The sequence below is a fragment of the Zonotrichia leucophrys genome, chromosome 1 (assembly GCF_028769735.1).
Source record: "Zonotrichia leucophrys gambelii isolate GWCS_2022_RI chromosome 1, RI_Zleu_2.0, whole genome shotgun sequence".
Taxonomy (NCBI): Eukaryota; Metazoa; Chordata; class Aves; order Passeriformes; family Passerellidae; genus Zonotrichia; species Zonotrichia leucophrys.
Genome location: NC_088169.1, coordinates 96,637,685 through 96,652,920, shown reverse-complemented (window position 1 = coordinate 96,652,920; position 15,236 = coordinate 96,637,685). Strand labels below are relative to the sequence as shown.

At 37.2% G+C, this 15,236-nt stretch overlaps 1 protein-coding gene across 6 annotated transcripts in view; it reads left to right on the top strand.

The window, feature by feature from the left end:
- PHLDB2 (pleckstrin homology like domain family B member 2) overlaps positions 1-13,829 on the top strand; it is a 63,212-nt gene extending 49,383 nt beyond the window's left edge. For all 6 annotated transcript variants that reach the window (XM_064724723.1, XM_064724702.1, XM_064724729.1 and 3 more), the window contains 6 exons: positions 3,407-3,614; positions 5,396-5,486; positions 5,908-6,054; positions 8,379-8,598; positions 11,133-11,218; positions 11,912-13,829. In XM_064724723.1, the coding sequence (XP_064580793.1) occupies positions 3,407-3,614; positions 5,396-5,486; positions 5,908-6,054; positions 8,379-8,598; positions 11,133-11,218; positions 11,912-12,052 (893 nt within the window). In that variant the 3' untranslated portion in view covers positions 12,053-13,829. The remainder of the gene's footprint in view (positions 1-3,406; positions 3,615-5,395; positions 5,487-5,907; positions 6,055-8,378; positions 8,599-11,132; positions 11,219-11,911) is intronic.
- The last annotated feature ends 1,407 nt before the right edge of the window (positions 13,830-15,236 follow it).

Genomic DNA, 15,236 nt, shown 5'->3' with positions numbered 1-15,236 from the left:
AGGATGGACTCCAGAAGGAAAGAAGGAATGGTTAGCTGGGAGTTAAGGTGTAAGACCAGACACAGTGCTGGGAACAAAGCTGTTGGGACAGAGAACTTACGTACCAATAAGATGATTATTTGTGTCCTTTCTAAGCTCTGTATTAAAAAAACAATATACTGCAAGCAAGGGATATTTGTACAAACAATCTAGAAACTTTTCAAAGGAGTCAGCCTTTTTTGTTTGTTTTTTTTGAAGTTTCTTTTTCTTGTCAAACTCAGGAAAAAACAGAAAAGGTATGAAAATATCCCCTTCCCTGGCTGTATTCTTCATGGGATATTTTTGCAAAAGTACCAGTTGCATCAGCACTATCAAGCAGTTCCTAGACTCTTGAAAAACTTTTAAATAATTGTTAAATAATGACAGCATTTCAAAAATTCTTTTTTCCTGCTGTCAAATAACCTGTCACAACAAAAACTTCTGACTCATGCTAATATCTGCAGAGCTATGGCTTTGCACAGGCCTAATTTTTCGCTTCTTTGCTCATAGCCACACAAGTAGAGCAGAAAATTCAAAAATCTTTGCAGCTCTGTGAGTGACAGTGACAAGGTAGACAGACCTGAGCTTCCTACTTTGGCATGTTTCCACACAACAAATTTATCTTGACATGTTAATGTCAGTCTTTACAAATGGGAAGAAAAAAAAAGAGAAAGAAGAAAGAATACGAATAAAATAAAAATAAAAGAAAAATGTAATGGGATAATTTTCATAAAATACTAGTGGGTTTTTTACATACTTGACAGTGCAACTTTTAATAACAGCTTTCTCCTTTAGTTCTACCCTCACTATAATTTTGTGGTGGTATATCTGGATTTTGTAATTCTGCAGTAACTTCTTCGGAGTATTTTTCTTTGATGACATGGCTTTATGGGTTTTTGCAATATTTTTCTCAACAGTATGGCTGTTAACATTGTTAAGGTTAACACTGTTTACAGGTTTGCTGCAGAGCAGTGGAACTCTGTAGTAAAACCAATGCAACAACAAATATTTTCGCTCTTGTATCAGGTTAGACTTCACTGATAAAATCTTGGCTTGTGGGAAATTTTAGTTAAGTACTGGATCTTATAAGGAGTCGAATATTTTTAAGTGCATGTTGAGTGAATAGGCTCTGAGCAGCTAAAAATTCCTTAAACAACAGATTGTAGCTGCCTAGTATGTGCATGTGGCTGTAATGGAGGTAGGTCAGCTGTGAAGCCTTGTGGTGCTGGTACACAGCAGATCCTTGGCTTTGAGGTTCGTGCTGCTTACAGCATGAAGATAAAAGACAAACACTGAATTATTCTTTGTTTCTGTGAATGCATCTCATTTTGCAACCTAAGAAATGTTTTCTTCCACTGTTTAGTTATATTTGCGTGATTGCATAAATTTGACTAATGAATGTTTTCTTCAAAAATGGGTTCTTTATCTTAAGAGGTAGAGTGTTTGTAGCATTGCTATGCTGCTCTATGTCTTTTAGACGGGTTTATTTTGCAGTGAAATATAAAATATGGAATTAAAATTTCTGAGTAGGCAAGGATTTGTAGAGGGCTCATCAGAAAAACATGCATTTGAATTAAGTTTTTTTAGTAATTTATTTTTTTCTCTCTTTCACTAATGAATCATTGATAACCATTTCACAGGAGCAATTAATCATTCCAAAGGTTCACGTATGAAAGGTAATTGCTTATCTGCAATAACGGAAGCATTTGTCAAAATAAGGGGGAAAAAGCAAACCACATATGTGAATCAGTAACACCTGTGTTGTGTGATGTTATTATTTGTGACTGCTGAGGTGTATTTGTGTCCTTTTTGTCTCTTTTACTAATCGATGCAACTGAATTTTTGATTTAAATTCAGCGTTCTTTTAAATGGCAAGTGAGTCTTATTAGTTCCTTAGAAACCAGCTTTAACTATCTCCAAGAAAGCCTTGTATGGTACAGAGGGAAGTGAGGAGAAAACTATCTTGGAAATGCTTGTAGGCACAGTTTCTTCAATGACATGCTTTAATTATTCAGCTGAAGACACACTTTTCAGATAGCTGCAGTTGTTGGCTCTCTGAACTGGGACTCTCCCAGCTCTGGCTTGGCAAAAAATACCAGAGAGTAACTTGGTATGCACAGATAGGGAATGAGAATGAGGCAGAAGAACACTGCACTTTAAGCATGCTTTCATGATTTCATGCATCAGTGTCTTAATGGTGTCTAGTAAAAATTTGTATCTGGACCTTGCTGCATTTGTACATTTGTCTGCATTTTTCCCATGTCTGTTTATCTTAAATATGTGGAATGTCAGTGGCTGCCTTCCTGTAAGAATGTGAGGTTTTTGTGTAGTCTGTCAATCCTTCTTAATCTCCAGCTCTGCCAGCAGCTCAGAATTTGGGTCAGAAATGTGCAGACAATATTACAAACCTAATGATCAGAACTATTAGAAAGTCTCACTACTTGCATGCATTGAAGGAAAAGATGAGCAGTGCAGTTGCATTTGTAATCAATAGATGAAACAATCTTAAAGAGCTCTGTAAAATACTTCAGCAGTTAAAATGACAACTCTTCCTCATCAGGCAAGCTCAACAACCTCTCTCAAAGTCTGCATTACTCTAAAGAGCAATGGAGACGTGAGATAAAAATAATTGTGAAGAGACATTTTTAAAGGACACATTGCCAAAGTTCCCTGTGTTCAAGGAAGATGACTTTTCAGAAAAAAATATTTTTGTGGAAAAATAACAAAAGAACCTTTGCATGAACCTTATTTTTCTTCAGAATCATTGAGCTATAAGGATCTGCTTCAATTCCATAGGATGAACTGCAATTTCAAAACTCCAGTAAAGTACCTCTATACTAGTAACTATGATTCTGTAAGAAACAGCCTGTATTATTTCAGCCGAACTAAAAGTCCTGTTGCAGTTACCAGAAGGCAAAGTTTCCCAAAGAGAAAAAAAAATAAAATTAATATTCAATAAAGTCAACCAGACAAGTACTTAAGAATACTGAATATCAGGACTTTTTTCTTTTTTTTTCTAATTTAGTCAGTGTCAATTTCTTCTAAATTCCTGGATTTAACTACATAACTTTCCAGATTAGGCCTAATTGTTATTTTAAAATGTAAATATCATTTTTTCAAATTAGAGTTTCATAATACCCATAGAAGAACATATATTGAAAAGTCACTTGTAGTAATGCACATATATTTGAATCCATCATAGATAAAACAGGTATTTAAAGCTTTTATTTCAGTGTGATTAACTTGTAAAATTAACTGTAATCTTGTAGTACCTTGGTCACTGTGCAGTTAATTCTGAGGTGATATTAAAAATGCTTGTGCTGCTAACAAGTTATGCTTCTGTGACATAATTTTTGTGTGAAATCAGTGTTTCTTCTGTATTTTATAGGGTATAACCATCAGCGTATCTGTGAAAACCAAAGGCAGAAGTCTCCGGAATTTTACAGCAGAACAGCATCGGAATCCAATGTATACTTGAACAGTTTCCGTTACCCAGATCGTAGTTACAAGGACCACGCCTTTGACACGTTAAGCTTAGACAGCTCTGACAGTATGGAGACAAGCATATCAGCATGCTCACCAGATAACATTTCCAGGTAAATCTTCTTTCCTCCTGATCCTGCAATTGTCATAGGGTCATACGAAAAAAGAGAGTATGTACATGTACACTGTGATAGTGTGAATGCTGCTGATTGGTTGAGAAAATGTAAGATCATTAGACAGGCATTATATTTGTCTAGTTCCTCATAATCGGGTTTAACTACATCTCACCTGTTTATTGAAAGATGAAAATAAAACTATGCAAAACTTAAGTGATAATGCTGAAGTTTACTGAAGAGCAATCAGTGCTTCCTCACCTGATCACTGCAGGGAAGGAATTTCCTCTGATAGGAAACTTTTCAGGGACATGTGCCATTGACGATGTACACTGTTCCACAAGTCCAGTATGTTAACCAACTAGGTGCTTAAGCTGAAACACTCAGGCTTCCTCCAAAAGTCTTATTGCCCTTTCCTCTCCCTTTTCTGGGTCAGTAAAAATGAAGAGATGACACTGAAAGGCTTGCTTTACTCATCTTCAGAGGCTGTCAGCTCAGATACCATTTCTCAGACGAAATGAATTTCCATGATCTGTGTTAAAAATCCAGATGAGTCTCAAAAATGTGTGCAAACATTCTCTCCTGACAGTCCATTTTTTATATCTGACATTAGTAGTGCTTCCATTACTGCTCACAGTCCAGCCCCAGCAGTTTCACAAGCATAACTAGAGGCTGATGATTAAGTACAGCTTTGTCACTATGAATACTTTGTGAACACAAGGACAGCTTTTTTGGCTAGCATGTAGTGTTTTATTTAGCATCTTTTTGCTGTGGCAGGGAAGCCCCTGATTTCCCCTTCAATGTCATTATCACTGCAGTGTGAAGTTTTAGAAAATACCACTGACAGTCATTCTGCCGGCTGGTTTGCTTGGGCTTTTTTGCATTGGTTGACGTTGGATTTGGTTTTCTTAAAGGAAAAACATTAGGACTTGGGTTTTGAGGATTTCTGTTTTAAATGGATAATCAACAAGTCTCTGATAGCTGGAGACAGGCTGGGAACTAACTCTGTGCTTTGAGCTAATGTGCCAATGATATGAAACTTTTCTCTCTCTGACTTCCTGCTCTGACCATTTGGAAGGAGGATGGTGTGTCTGATCTTACTATCCTGTAAGTCCAGGCTCCAGCCCAGGACTGGGAAACCCCAACAGCTGTTGAATTTCACTGGTACTGCTTGCTCTTCTGCTTCCCTCTGACTCTTGCAGGCAACGCCAGAAGGAAAACAAAAGAAAGCAACACAAAGAAAAAAATAGCCCAAATCAATACAAAAACCATAAAAGAATCCTTTACAACAGATCTTTCTGTTTCTCACAAGGCAAACTTTGGTGAAAGAAGAAAAGAGTGTGAGCTGATTTTGATGATAAATTCTGGAAGATAGCCAGTTAATTTTCCTTGACAAAATTTCCCTTAAGTAAAATTACTTCATACTGTTTTAGGTGGTGTTTGAACATATTTTTGAGCCTTATCAGACTTTAAAGGAAAACAATTTATGATGCTTTGTTCTCACCAATTTAAAATGTGTAAGTTATATTTTACCATGTTTAAGGCAAGAGAAACTTTTTTGTAGAAATGCATAAAATTTGTGGGTGCTCAAAGTACAGAAGAAACAGAACTGCTATAGTCATTTATCAACTCACCAAAGAGACCTCTTTTTTTGTTAGTGGCTACTGCACTGAATTGGATCTGAACACTGTCAACTCCATTCTTAAATTATGTTGGACTGCAAAATATTTTTTTAAATACCAGCTATTATTTTAAATAAGAAATAATGGGGTCTTTTGCAGTGCTAGCACTACAAATGTTGCAAGAATAGAGGAGATGGAGAGACTTCTCAAACAAGCACATGCTGAAAAGACTCGGCTGCTTGAGACCAGGGTAAGTGTAATTTTGAGTAACTAAGAGGAGACATGTAAGTTTGGATAATATTCTCCTAATGCAACATAGAAACCCACCCCACTTACACCTAATAAACACTTAAAAAACACCTCTTCCTCCTCCATGGCTTCACCTCACACTACAGCATTGAGCCCATATGCAATATCTGCTGTCTCAAAGGACAAGCTGATGGCAAAATCCCCAGAAACTTGTTCAGCATTGGTTTGACACCTTCTGGGGGACTTGCTTAAGAAGAAACTTCATTTCTATTTGCAATTCTTATTCCAAATTTCAGTCCAGTGTGCTGGATATATATTTCTGCCTAGTTTAGGGACAAAAAGGTATTTAGCCCTAGCTTAGAAATGACATTGCCCACTATAGTTTTGCATATAATGGAAGTTCTGTGTGCTGTGGTATTTAGGAACGGGAGATGGAAGCTAAGAAACGAGCTCTGGAAGAAGAAAAGCGCCGCAGGGAGCAACTGGAGAAAAGATTGGAGGAAGAAACGAGCCAGAGGCAAAAGTTAATTGAAAAAGAAGTCAAAATACGTGAGAAACAAAGAGCACAGGTCAGATATGGGGATGTGAAATGGTTTTGAAGTGCAAGACTTCCCCTTCATATATGGAAAAGGACTTAGTGTATTTCTGCCAATGGTAAACAGAACTGCTTTTAGCTGAACAGATAGATTTAGTATTTCTGAGGTGCAATTGTTTTGCTAAAAGTATATTTGGGCTCTTGGAGCCAAGTATTCATTTAAAGTTAGATAACAGCATAGACATCTATTTAGCATTTTATATAAAAAGTATGAATATTAATCCTATAAAGTTTGTTATTGAATATAGGCAGAGCAGAATTTTTTGGCCAGAACAGAAATTTGTGAATGTGTTAATTTTATAAACCATTGGTGTGGAGTTGGGGAGGGGGGATTCTTTTGTTCTGCTTTTTCTTTTAATAAATAAAATGCCTTGAAATGTGAATTATTACTTTCAAACATTTGACAGAAAAGACAAATAAGTTTTTTTCAGCTCCACACCTAAGTACAGAGTAAATATTATTTTTTCTGAAGTTAATGGGACTGTACAACATGAGAAACATTACTTAATTTAACAAGTGTTACCTCCTACATATTTTTGCTTCTTCTTTGTGCTTAGAGGTACCTTGAGTTTTCTTTAGGCTTAGTGTCTTAACTATTTGTTTATTTCTTCAAAACCAGTAGTATCTATAAGGTACAGCAAATGACTAGGCAGTCATTGCTTGTATACCAGAGCAAGACAATGTCTCTATCTTAATAGACATGTTTGAGTGCAGAAGATTCCATATCATATTGGAATATCTTTCTGGTTTTATCTGTGCTGCCTTTGCTGTTGTTTCACCAGCTGTTTCTAGTTAAATATATTCATTCATTTGTTTTCATATAAAATGTAATCAAGAATGCTAAATTTTACTTGCTTCTCTCCTTTTTTTCTAAGAAATTTGTTGACAACTCAAGTATGGCATAAACAGCAATGCAATGCTGATATCTTTAACCCAAACTAGAGCATGCATGTGTTGTAATAGAATATCCTATCAGTTACTGCTAATTGGCAGAGAGAAGAAGACTGAATTGGCAGGAAGACAAAAACTTATCTGTCAAAAATGACTGACTTTTTTATTTTTTTTTCTTTTGTACAGTGAGACCAATTTTTTCCCCAGCACCTTTTGACACTTAGAAATGTAAATGAAAGGAAGGCAATCTTTGCACTTGCCAGAGCCGGTGCCAGCTCGTATCATACAGAACTGCATAATTTTAGAAGGGTGCTTAGAGTTCTTGTGAGCAACACAGCTCCTATTGAACCAAGGGGCTCTTAAGAATGCAATGAGGGAAAATCCCTTCGATTTGAGACTCACAGTGGGATTTAACAGGCTAACTTGAGGAATGGAGCAGGGGCAGATTAGTTTCTTCAGGTCACTGATTTCTCTGGAGTCCAGGGGGAGAGAGAGAGGGAGATGGTCCTTTCACAGATCCTTGAAAGCATCTAAAATTAGCTTCTGTTCCAAAGTAGCCTCTGCCTCAGCTGCAGCAGGAGGCTCCTCTGGGAGACCTGTCTTCTGTGTTTAAAATGACGGGGTAATGATCGTGCATAGACACTTAAGGCACAGAAAACAGGAATATTCCCTCAGTTGGCAGAGCTTCTAAATCATTATCTCCTCTTGCTTTTTCTCCCAACTGACACTATCCGGGCTTGGTGCAGAGTCTTGAACTGCAATCAAGAAGGAGGCACTGTCTTCTGCACTGCTTTGCTGCCTTTTGCAGAGGGATGTGAACTAGTTATCACAGTTAATTTGTTCAGCAGAAAATAATTCTCTTTTGTTCACTGCAATCTCTGTGAAACTAACTGGCAACTACAGTTCATTCCTACTATTAATGTTTCTTGCAATAGCATGTTCTTATTTATATATTATACTCTGCATAACAATGCCTGTAGCAGTAACTTAAAGAGTGACATCTGTGCAGTGAGTACTTAGAGAAACAAAGAGTTTGATTAACATCCTACATATGAAGTTCTTGGACTTCATCTAAGGCAGTGACACACCCTTACATTTAATTAATGTCTTAATTCTATGACAGCTTTTCTGTGCTTTGGCCTCTGTTTTACCAGCTTATCAGCTGTTGATTTCAAGCAACTTCCATACTATATCTGGCTTTTACAAAGTTGTCCAACACTGTAAAGTTAGAAGTTTAATGGATTTTTCTTTTCAAGAAAATTACAGCTGCAGTAACAGCTCTTTATTTTTCTTACATTTATTCTCAAACTTTAATAAGCAGTTTTTAGTTATGTCTTCCCAGCAGAAAGAGTAGGAGATGATAAGGCTTCTCTTAAAAATAATATGATTTTCTTTTCTTTCCTGTAGGCCCGCCCCTTGACTCGCTATTTGCCCATTAGAAAGGAAGACTTCGACCTACGAAGTCACATTGAAACAGCTGGGCACAACATAGAGACCTGTTACCACATTTCTCTCACTGAGAAAACCTGCCGAGGCTTTCTGATTAAAATGGGAGGGAAAATTAAAACATGGAAAAAACGGTGGTTTGTTTTTGACAGAAACAAGAGAACTTTTACTTATTATGCAGGTAAGTTTCAGGATTGTTACTTGGGTACATCTATTTTTTTATCAAACTCAGCTGAGTTATGAACACGTAGGGAATCCAGATAAAACTTAGATTTCCATTTCATCCATTCCTTTAGAGGTCATGTGAACCCTTGCCTATAGCATTCAATTCTCATGCCAGGTAAGGCAGAATTGAGCATACAAAACAAAATAAAGGAGGAGATGCAGATAGGCAAGAGAAAAAATGGAAGATGGTCAAGTTACAAGTACACAGAATAATGGTTCCACATATTTTATTTTTAAATAGTATATACTTCCCTCAATGACTGAATGATTTCTTGTACCCTTCATACAAGAATATAATTTATACTTACCGTGAAAATTGAAGTGAATGTTTTCATAGTCCTGTGCTTAGTGTGAAGAAAAGGTTTTCAGGAAATTAAACATACAAAGGTAGACTTTTTGAGTTTGCCTTATTTTGAAAGTGTAAGGAATTTCAGATTAAGAATGCGCAATAGTCCAAAAGTGTTTCTGTTCATGAAGTTGTGTAACACAATATTTCAAGCCATTATAAGAATTACGTTACTTTCTTATCTTAGGGTAAACCTAGAAATGGGGAATTTAAGAACATACTTATTTCTCCAAATGCTGTGCAAATATACGCAGTGGTTTGACTTTGAAGTTTCAGTTCTGAGGAAGCTACAAAAATAGCATTGTACTCTGAATATTTATTGTTCAGAGAGGCCAGAAATAGCCATATGCAGGACAGCTTATTGCTAAGATGCAGGAGAAAACACCGAGTACAAAAACCACCCAAACAGTTTCATTTACTTTATTGACATAACTCCTTTCCAGCAACTTCTAAGGAGCATAAAATTGAATTCATTACATTCATTCATTACATACCCACTGAGTATTTCTTACTAGTTTGCAGTAATACAGTGAGGAATGTGACAAACATTCTTTATTTTGTTCTAAACATCTGGTTTATTGGTTAGGAAGGCTTGCAACACACAGTAGTGTTCCCATTTGGTACTGATCTTTTTTTGTCTTCTTCTAGTAGTTATGTTAACATTTAATGGTTTCACTTTTGAGTTCATCATAGTTGCCAGAATGTAATCTCAATTACCAAAGAAAACTTTTGCTAATGTCTCAAAGACTCCAGCCAACAAGCATAGTTTTATGAGGAGTCTCAGCTGCACTAAAATGCTGCTGCTTGTATGACTGAGGATCTTTAGATCTTTAAATACATAGTAGATTTCCAAAATAAATATTGGTGCTGCAAATTCAGAGTAATTGAACTCTGAGTGAATGTCCTGAGATAATGCTTTAGTTCTGCCAGTGCACTGAACCAAGAACTTAGCCTGAAGTCTGACAGCTTAGTGTGGTGACTGAAGCATCTGCACTTTCTGAACTGAAGCATTCGGGGAACTCTACCAAGACACTTTCAATGGGAGCTTGTGGGTACCTGAAATAGTCTGGTAACCAAGGCCCCAGGTGGGGCTTGAAAAGAGAGTGGGTCCCCTGCTTACTAGTGGTGCACAAACAGCACACTTTGTATAGTGCTGTGTTTATCTCAGTATAATGTGTGCTGTGATCTCATAATCCTGTATCAGTGCTTCAGCTCTGCTTCTCTGTGGGCTGGCAGGAAGATTCCTAAAGCTGCATCATTTGCTCTCTGGGATTTTATTTTGCCATCATATGAAGCTTTAAGAATTGCTTGCAGCTACACATAGGATGTAAGCTGAGTTCCCCAAGTGTTTGAATGACAGCAGAATCCCTCCTGGGACTGATAAAGATGTTCTGCATGACTGTTCAGTGTTGAGATGATACTATGACTTGGGGGCAGAAAACATTATATTCCCCTAACACAAAAGTACTGGGAACAAGAGGAAGTTGGCCTTTCAGTGTCCATATGCAATTGGGATGCTTCTTAACAATTTCTCTCTCCACTGCAGGAAAATGGAGTGAAAATGGCAGGAAGATGCTGCCCTGCCCTGCTCCTTTTCCTTGTGAAAAATTTTAGTGGTGACTCTTAAATTCACATGTGAAGAAACTTTTTTTTTTAAGTACATGCACAAACTATGTTCTAATGTAAAGATTTTGCTGTCCGATTGTATTGAAAATTTGATTATCATTGCAGTTTTCTCTTCAAGGCAAAGTGGAGGTCTTAGCCTGTGAACTGTGTGAACTCTGGCTGGTTTTCATGGAATTGGAAGAGTGGATATATCTGAGACATCTGTCCTTCTGTGGGCTAATACCCTCCATAACTTTTAGCCAACTCAGTGAAGGGAGTGACTTGCAAATAGATGAGGAAATTACAAAAGCTTTTATCCTTGGAAACTAGGTGAAGAAGAAGACATATTAAAGTCAAAAATGCATCTCTCAATAAAACCAACAAACTAGTAAGAAAATTTGAAGGTATCCATGGGATTTCAGAAGCAGAACTGTTTATTCAGTTACTTACCAGCTGAATATATTTGGAAATGCAATTTAAGCTTTTGCTTCTTAGTGGTCATTTCAGTTCTGAGGTAATTTCTCTCTTTTCTGTTTTAGACAAACACGAAACTAAATTAAAAGGTGTAATATATTTTCAAGCTATTGAAGAAGTCTATTATGATCATCTAAAGAATGCATATAAGGTAAACTTTGTTATTGTTGTTTTAACCATTTATCACACAGAGTACTCAAAGTATGTAGCAGCTGTAAAATTAAAGGGAGAACTAACATTATTGGAGGGGATAAAACCTTAACAAATACTTAAAAAGAAACCCTGGAGTGGAGGAAAAGGCAGAGGAAGCTTATCAGTGATTAGCACTGTTTTGGTGGCTTTTTTTATACTGATGGAAGCAGAGATAAGTGTCTACCTGCAAAGTAGTTTTCCTGCAAGGAGTTCCCTAGGCCAGTGGCAAGACCACTGAAATCAGTGGCTTGAACAATTCAAGGGCTGGCTGCACACCTCAGTCCCAGGGAGGGAGTTAACTGTGCCAGCAGTTCATGGCACACCCTGCCTCTCATTTTTAATTTAAATGAGCTATGAACAATTTGTGGAAGCCACTGGACAGAGTGGGGGAGTTACTTATTTGGGCATGAAACAACAGCTTGGAGCCCTGTAGTACTGTATAATAGTCTACTGGAAAAATGCTGTAAAAGGTGTTTATGGTAGCTACAAACACTTTAAATGCATCTCTTCTGCAATATAAGATTCAGTGGTACAGCACTTTATCTTTCTTCTTAACCCTATTCATAAATATCCCTGTAAGCAAATCCACTTCTGATACCAATAAATAGCTTTGATTTCACTCTTCTGATATCTTCTTTGCATTTTATTCGAGAGTCCCAACCCGCTGCTGACTTTCAGTGTTAAGACCCATGACCGCATCTACTACATGGTTGCTCCTTCTCCAGAAGCCATGAGGATATGGATGGATGTCATTGTTACAGGCGCAGAAGGCTACACTCACTTCATGTTATAATAAAAGGGAGCAATAGGGCATCCTGCAATAACATAAATAATGAAGTTAGCCATAGCTAGTGACAGCTGAAAAGCCAGTGAATACCCTGAAATGTCCTCCTTATGATGTGCACCCTAAAAGCTCAGATTGAGAGGGGGTTACAAATGCATGGAAAAGGGGGGGTTGTTACCTGTTGTAATTGATCTTTATAGGAATGAATGAGCTAAAGCTGTTGAGAGAATCATAGTGCTCCAAAATGGATAATCAGGCAATTTTAATTACAGAATCTTGGTTGAATGATAAGTTTCTACAAATTCTCGTATACAGAGAATGTCTTCATAAATTTATACAGAACAGTTTACAAGTGTGTGTGTTCCTACTGGTATGCAAAAATTCTAGTAGTGAAACAAAAAGGTGTAATAAGCATATATTTTAATATACAACATTTGACATTTATAGATGATTAGGTGAGTTTTTAAAACCTTTAGTTGAGTATTTTATAGAAATACAAACAAAAAAGAAGCCCTAAGGTACACACAGTTCTTGCCTTAGTAGTTAAATGTTACAACAGAGCCAAAGAGCTACATGAGTCCCTTACATTTTCATATTGTTACTTGTACCTAACTTTCTGTGAAGGGACAGTGCCAAAACTCTTAATGACTTTTAATGTAATTAAATTATTATATTCTTTGTGTTCAAATACTTTGTGGCAACAACTCTATGTTTAAAGTTCACATCTATGGAGCTCAACAAGTAAAAAACAAAAAAACCCTGAGAGGGATAGCTTTATAAAGATGCATTTTTTTCCACAAGGATGAGAAATGGAAACACATGTATTAACTTCCTCATAAAGAGAGATTTTTAAAATCCTCCCTGTTGAACAGAATAAGCTGATTCTGGACTCTACAGCACTTTTATATATAAGGTCCCACTATCCTTCTGATGTTACTCAGTGCCAAGTGAACGCTCTGTTGAAATCTGTCAAATATTGTCTGCCTTGAAGCCAGCACCAAAATCTCTACCTGTCTGAATTCTTTGGAGCCAAGCTTTCAGTCCCAGAGAATTGTTTTGTTGTTTAATGTACATCTGCACAGAATAATGCTGTCAAATAGAATAAAAGAGGAGAGGTGAGTTCCAAGAGTTTACACTAAGCAGTGTATGAATAAAAAACTGAAAGTTTGAAGTAGTAGGGATTGAGATTCCTAAAACAGCAAAAATACTGAGGGTGCAGCGGTCTCCCATTTTAAAATCACCTCCAAGTCCTTGAGTAATATTGCAAAAAGATAAAGTATTTAATTGAAATTAACTTCAAGAAAGTGTCATATTATGACTTTAAAGAGGTTCTCTTTGATTATAATTGAAACTTACACACTCTGTGGTTTGTGTACTAGAAGAAAGCACATTCACCTTTTTTTCTTTGATGAAAAAGTTAATGGCTTTTAATTGAACAAATAAACTGAAACCAGAATAGAAATAAGCTGGCAGAATATTTTTGTTATACTTTTTAAACCCTGTAGCTGTAATGAACAGGTTTGTGGTATGTACAGGTGATGTGGTTGTTCTAGCATGACAAACATCAGTTTCTACTTGAATCATAGAAGAGGCTGTTGTTGCAAGATAATTGTTTTCATCTGTGCAGATCACAGCTTGTAATCTATAATTTAAAACACTATCAAATAAATTGCTTTTGTTTATACAGTTATTATTTTTCCCTGATGTTTTTTTATTTTATTCCCAAGTATAATTATAAAGGTTTTCTAATACTGATTTTTGTATCCTGCATGATGCAATGAAGGCATTTCAATAAACATTTTTAAAAATACACTTGTTTCAAATATTTTTTTCTGCATTATCCTGAGACATTTATGCTTGTCTTTTAAATAGTTGTATACAGTCATGCAAACAACACTGTATTTCTCAGTAACACTTAATTGAACTATTCCATGTATTTTCCAGAAAAGAGCTATGGAACATAATCTTTCGGAGGTCAGTGAAATTAGGAGTGTAGTCTGTTTTCTGCATATACATAATACAATACCTTTTTCATTTTTTATGAACCTGTTTGAAAAATTTATTACCAGCTTTGGATATTGACAATTTTTTTTTGTTTAACTGCAAACCAGAAACTGCTTGAGTTTAAGGATTTCAGTTTTTCCAATATTTGACTTAGACATGATCTGAATGGGATTAACTCACGTGGAAATGAAAAGAAGTGTAGTTTTATGATTGATTTGTCTTCACTAAGTTTGCCATCATCATTATGATGTGGGGTGGGTTCTGTCGGGGTGTATATCAAGACAATGTAAATAGAGCATGGTGGTAGGCATCCCCTTTATGATCAGTCTGCACTGATTATAGAAGTCCTTCAAGCTTATCCGCCTGGGAGTCAAATACCTGTTTACCTTGAAGGTTCTCGGGCAATTGCAAACCGTGGAGTCTGAGTCTTAAAAACCTCCTCAGCTGTGTCCCATGACCTACAGGTGCTGGCCTGGTACTTGAATGAGAAAACACCCTTCCCTTGGCAGGCACTGGCCTTTCCTAGCATTAATTTTCATATGTCAAGGGAGGTTGGACATCAGGAGGGGTTGTCAAGAATAGGAATGGGCTACCCACGGAGGTTGTGGAGGGACATCCCTGAAGCCATTCAAGAAATGACTGGGTGTGACCACAGGTCTAGTTGATGTGGTGGTATTTGTCAAAAGTTGGACTCAATGATATTTGAGATCGTTTCCAATCTAAATAAATGATTTGGAGATTCTATGACTATTTTTTTTGTGGCTGCCATGGCCTGTATATGAAAGATGTATGTGCATAAAGATGTCGTTTTGGCTCCTGTGCTCGTATATCTAAAGCTGAGAGAAGATGAGGAGATGTGAACCCATTAATGAGGTCCCTTCTCAGCTCTCTTCTCGAGGCCAAACAGGCCCTAGCCTTTCCCTCGGCCTCTCCTCCTAAGAGAGGTGCTTCAGTCGCCCTCACAGCCTGCCACTCAACCCACTCCAGGATCTCCGTGTCCCTCCTGTACTGAGGAGCCAAGACCTGGACACAAGACTGCAGAGCTGCCTCACCAGGGCTGAGCACAGGGGCTGGATCACCTCCCTCGACCTGCTGGCAGTGCTCTTCCCAATGCACACCTTTGGCCTTCTTGGCTACAAGGCACAGCTAGCTCGGGGGAAACACGCACGCTGTGAAATGCACGATCAAT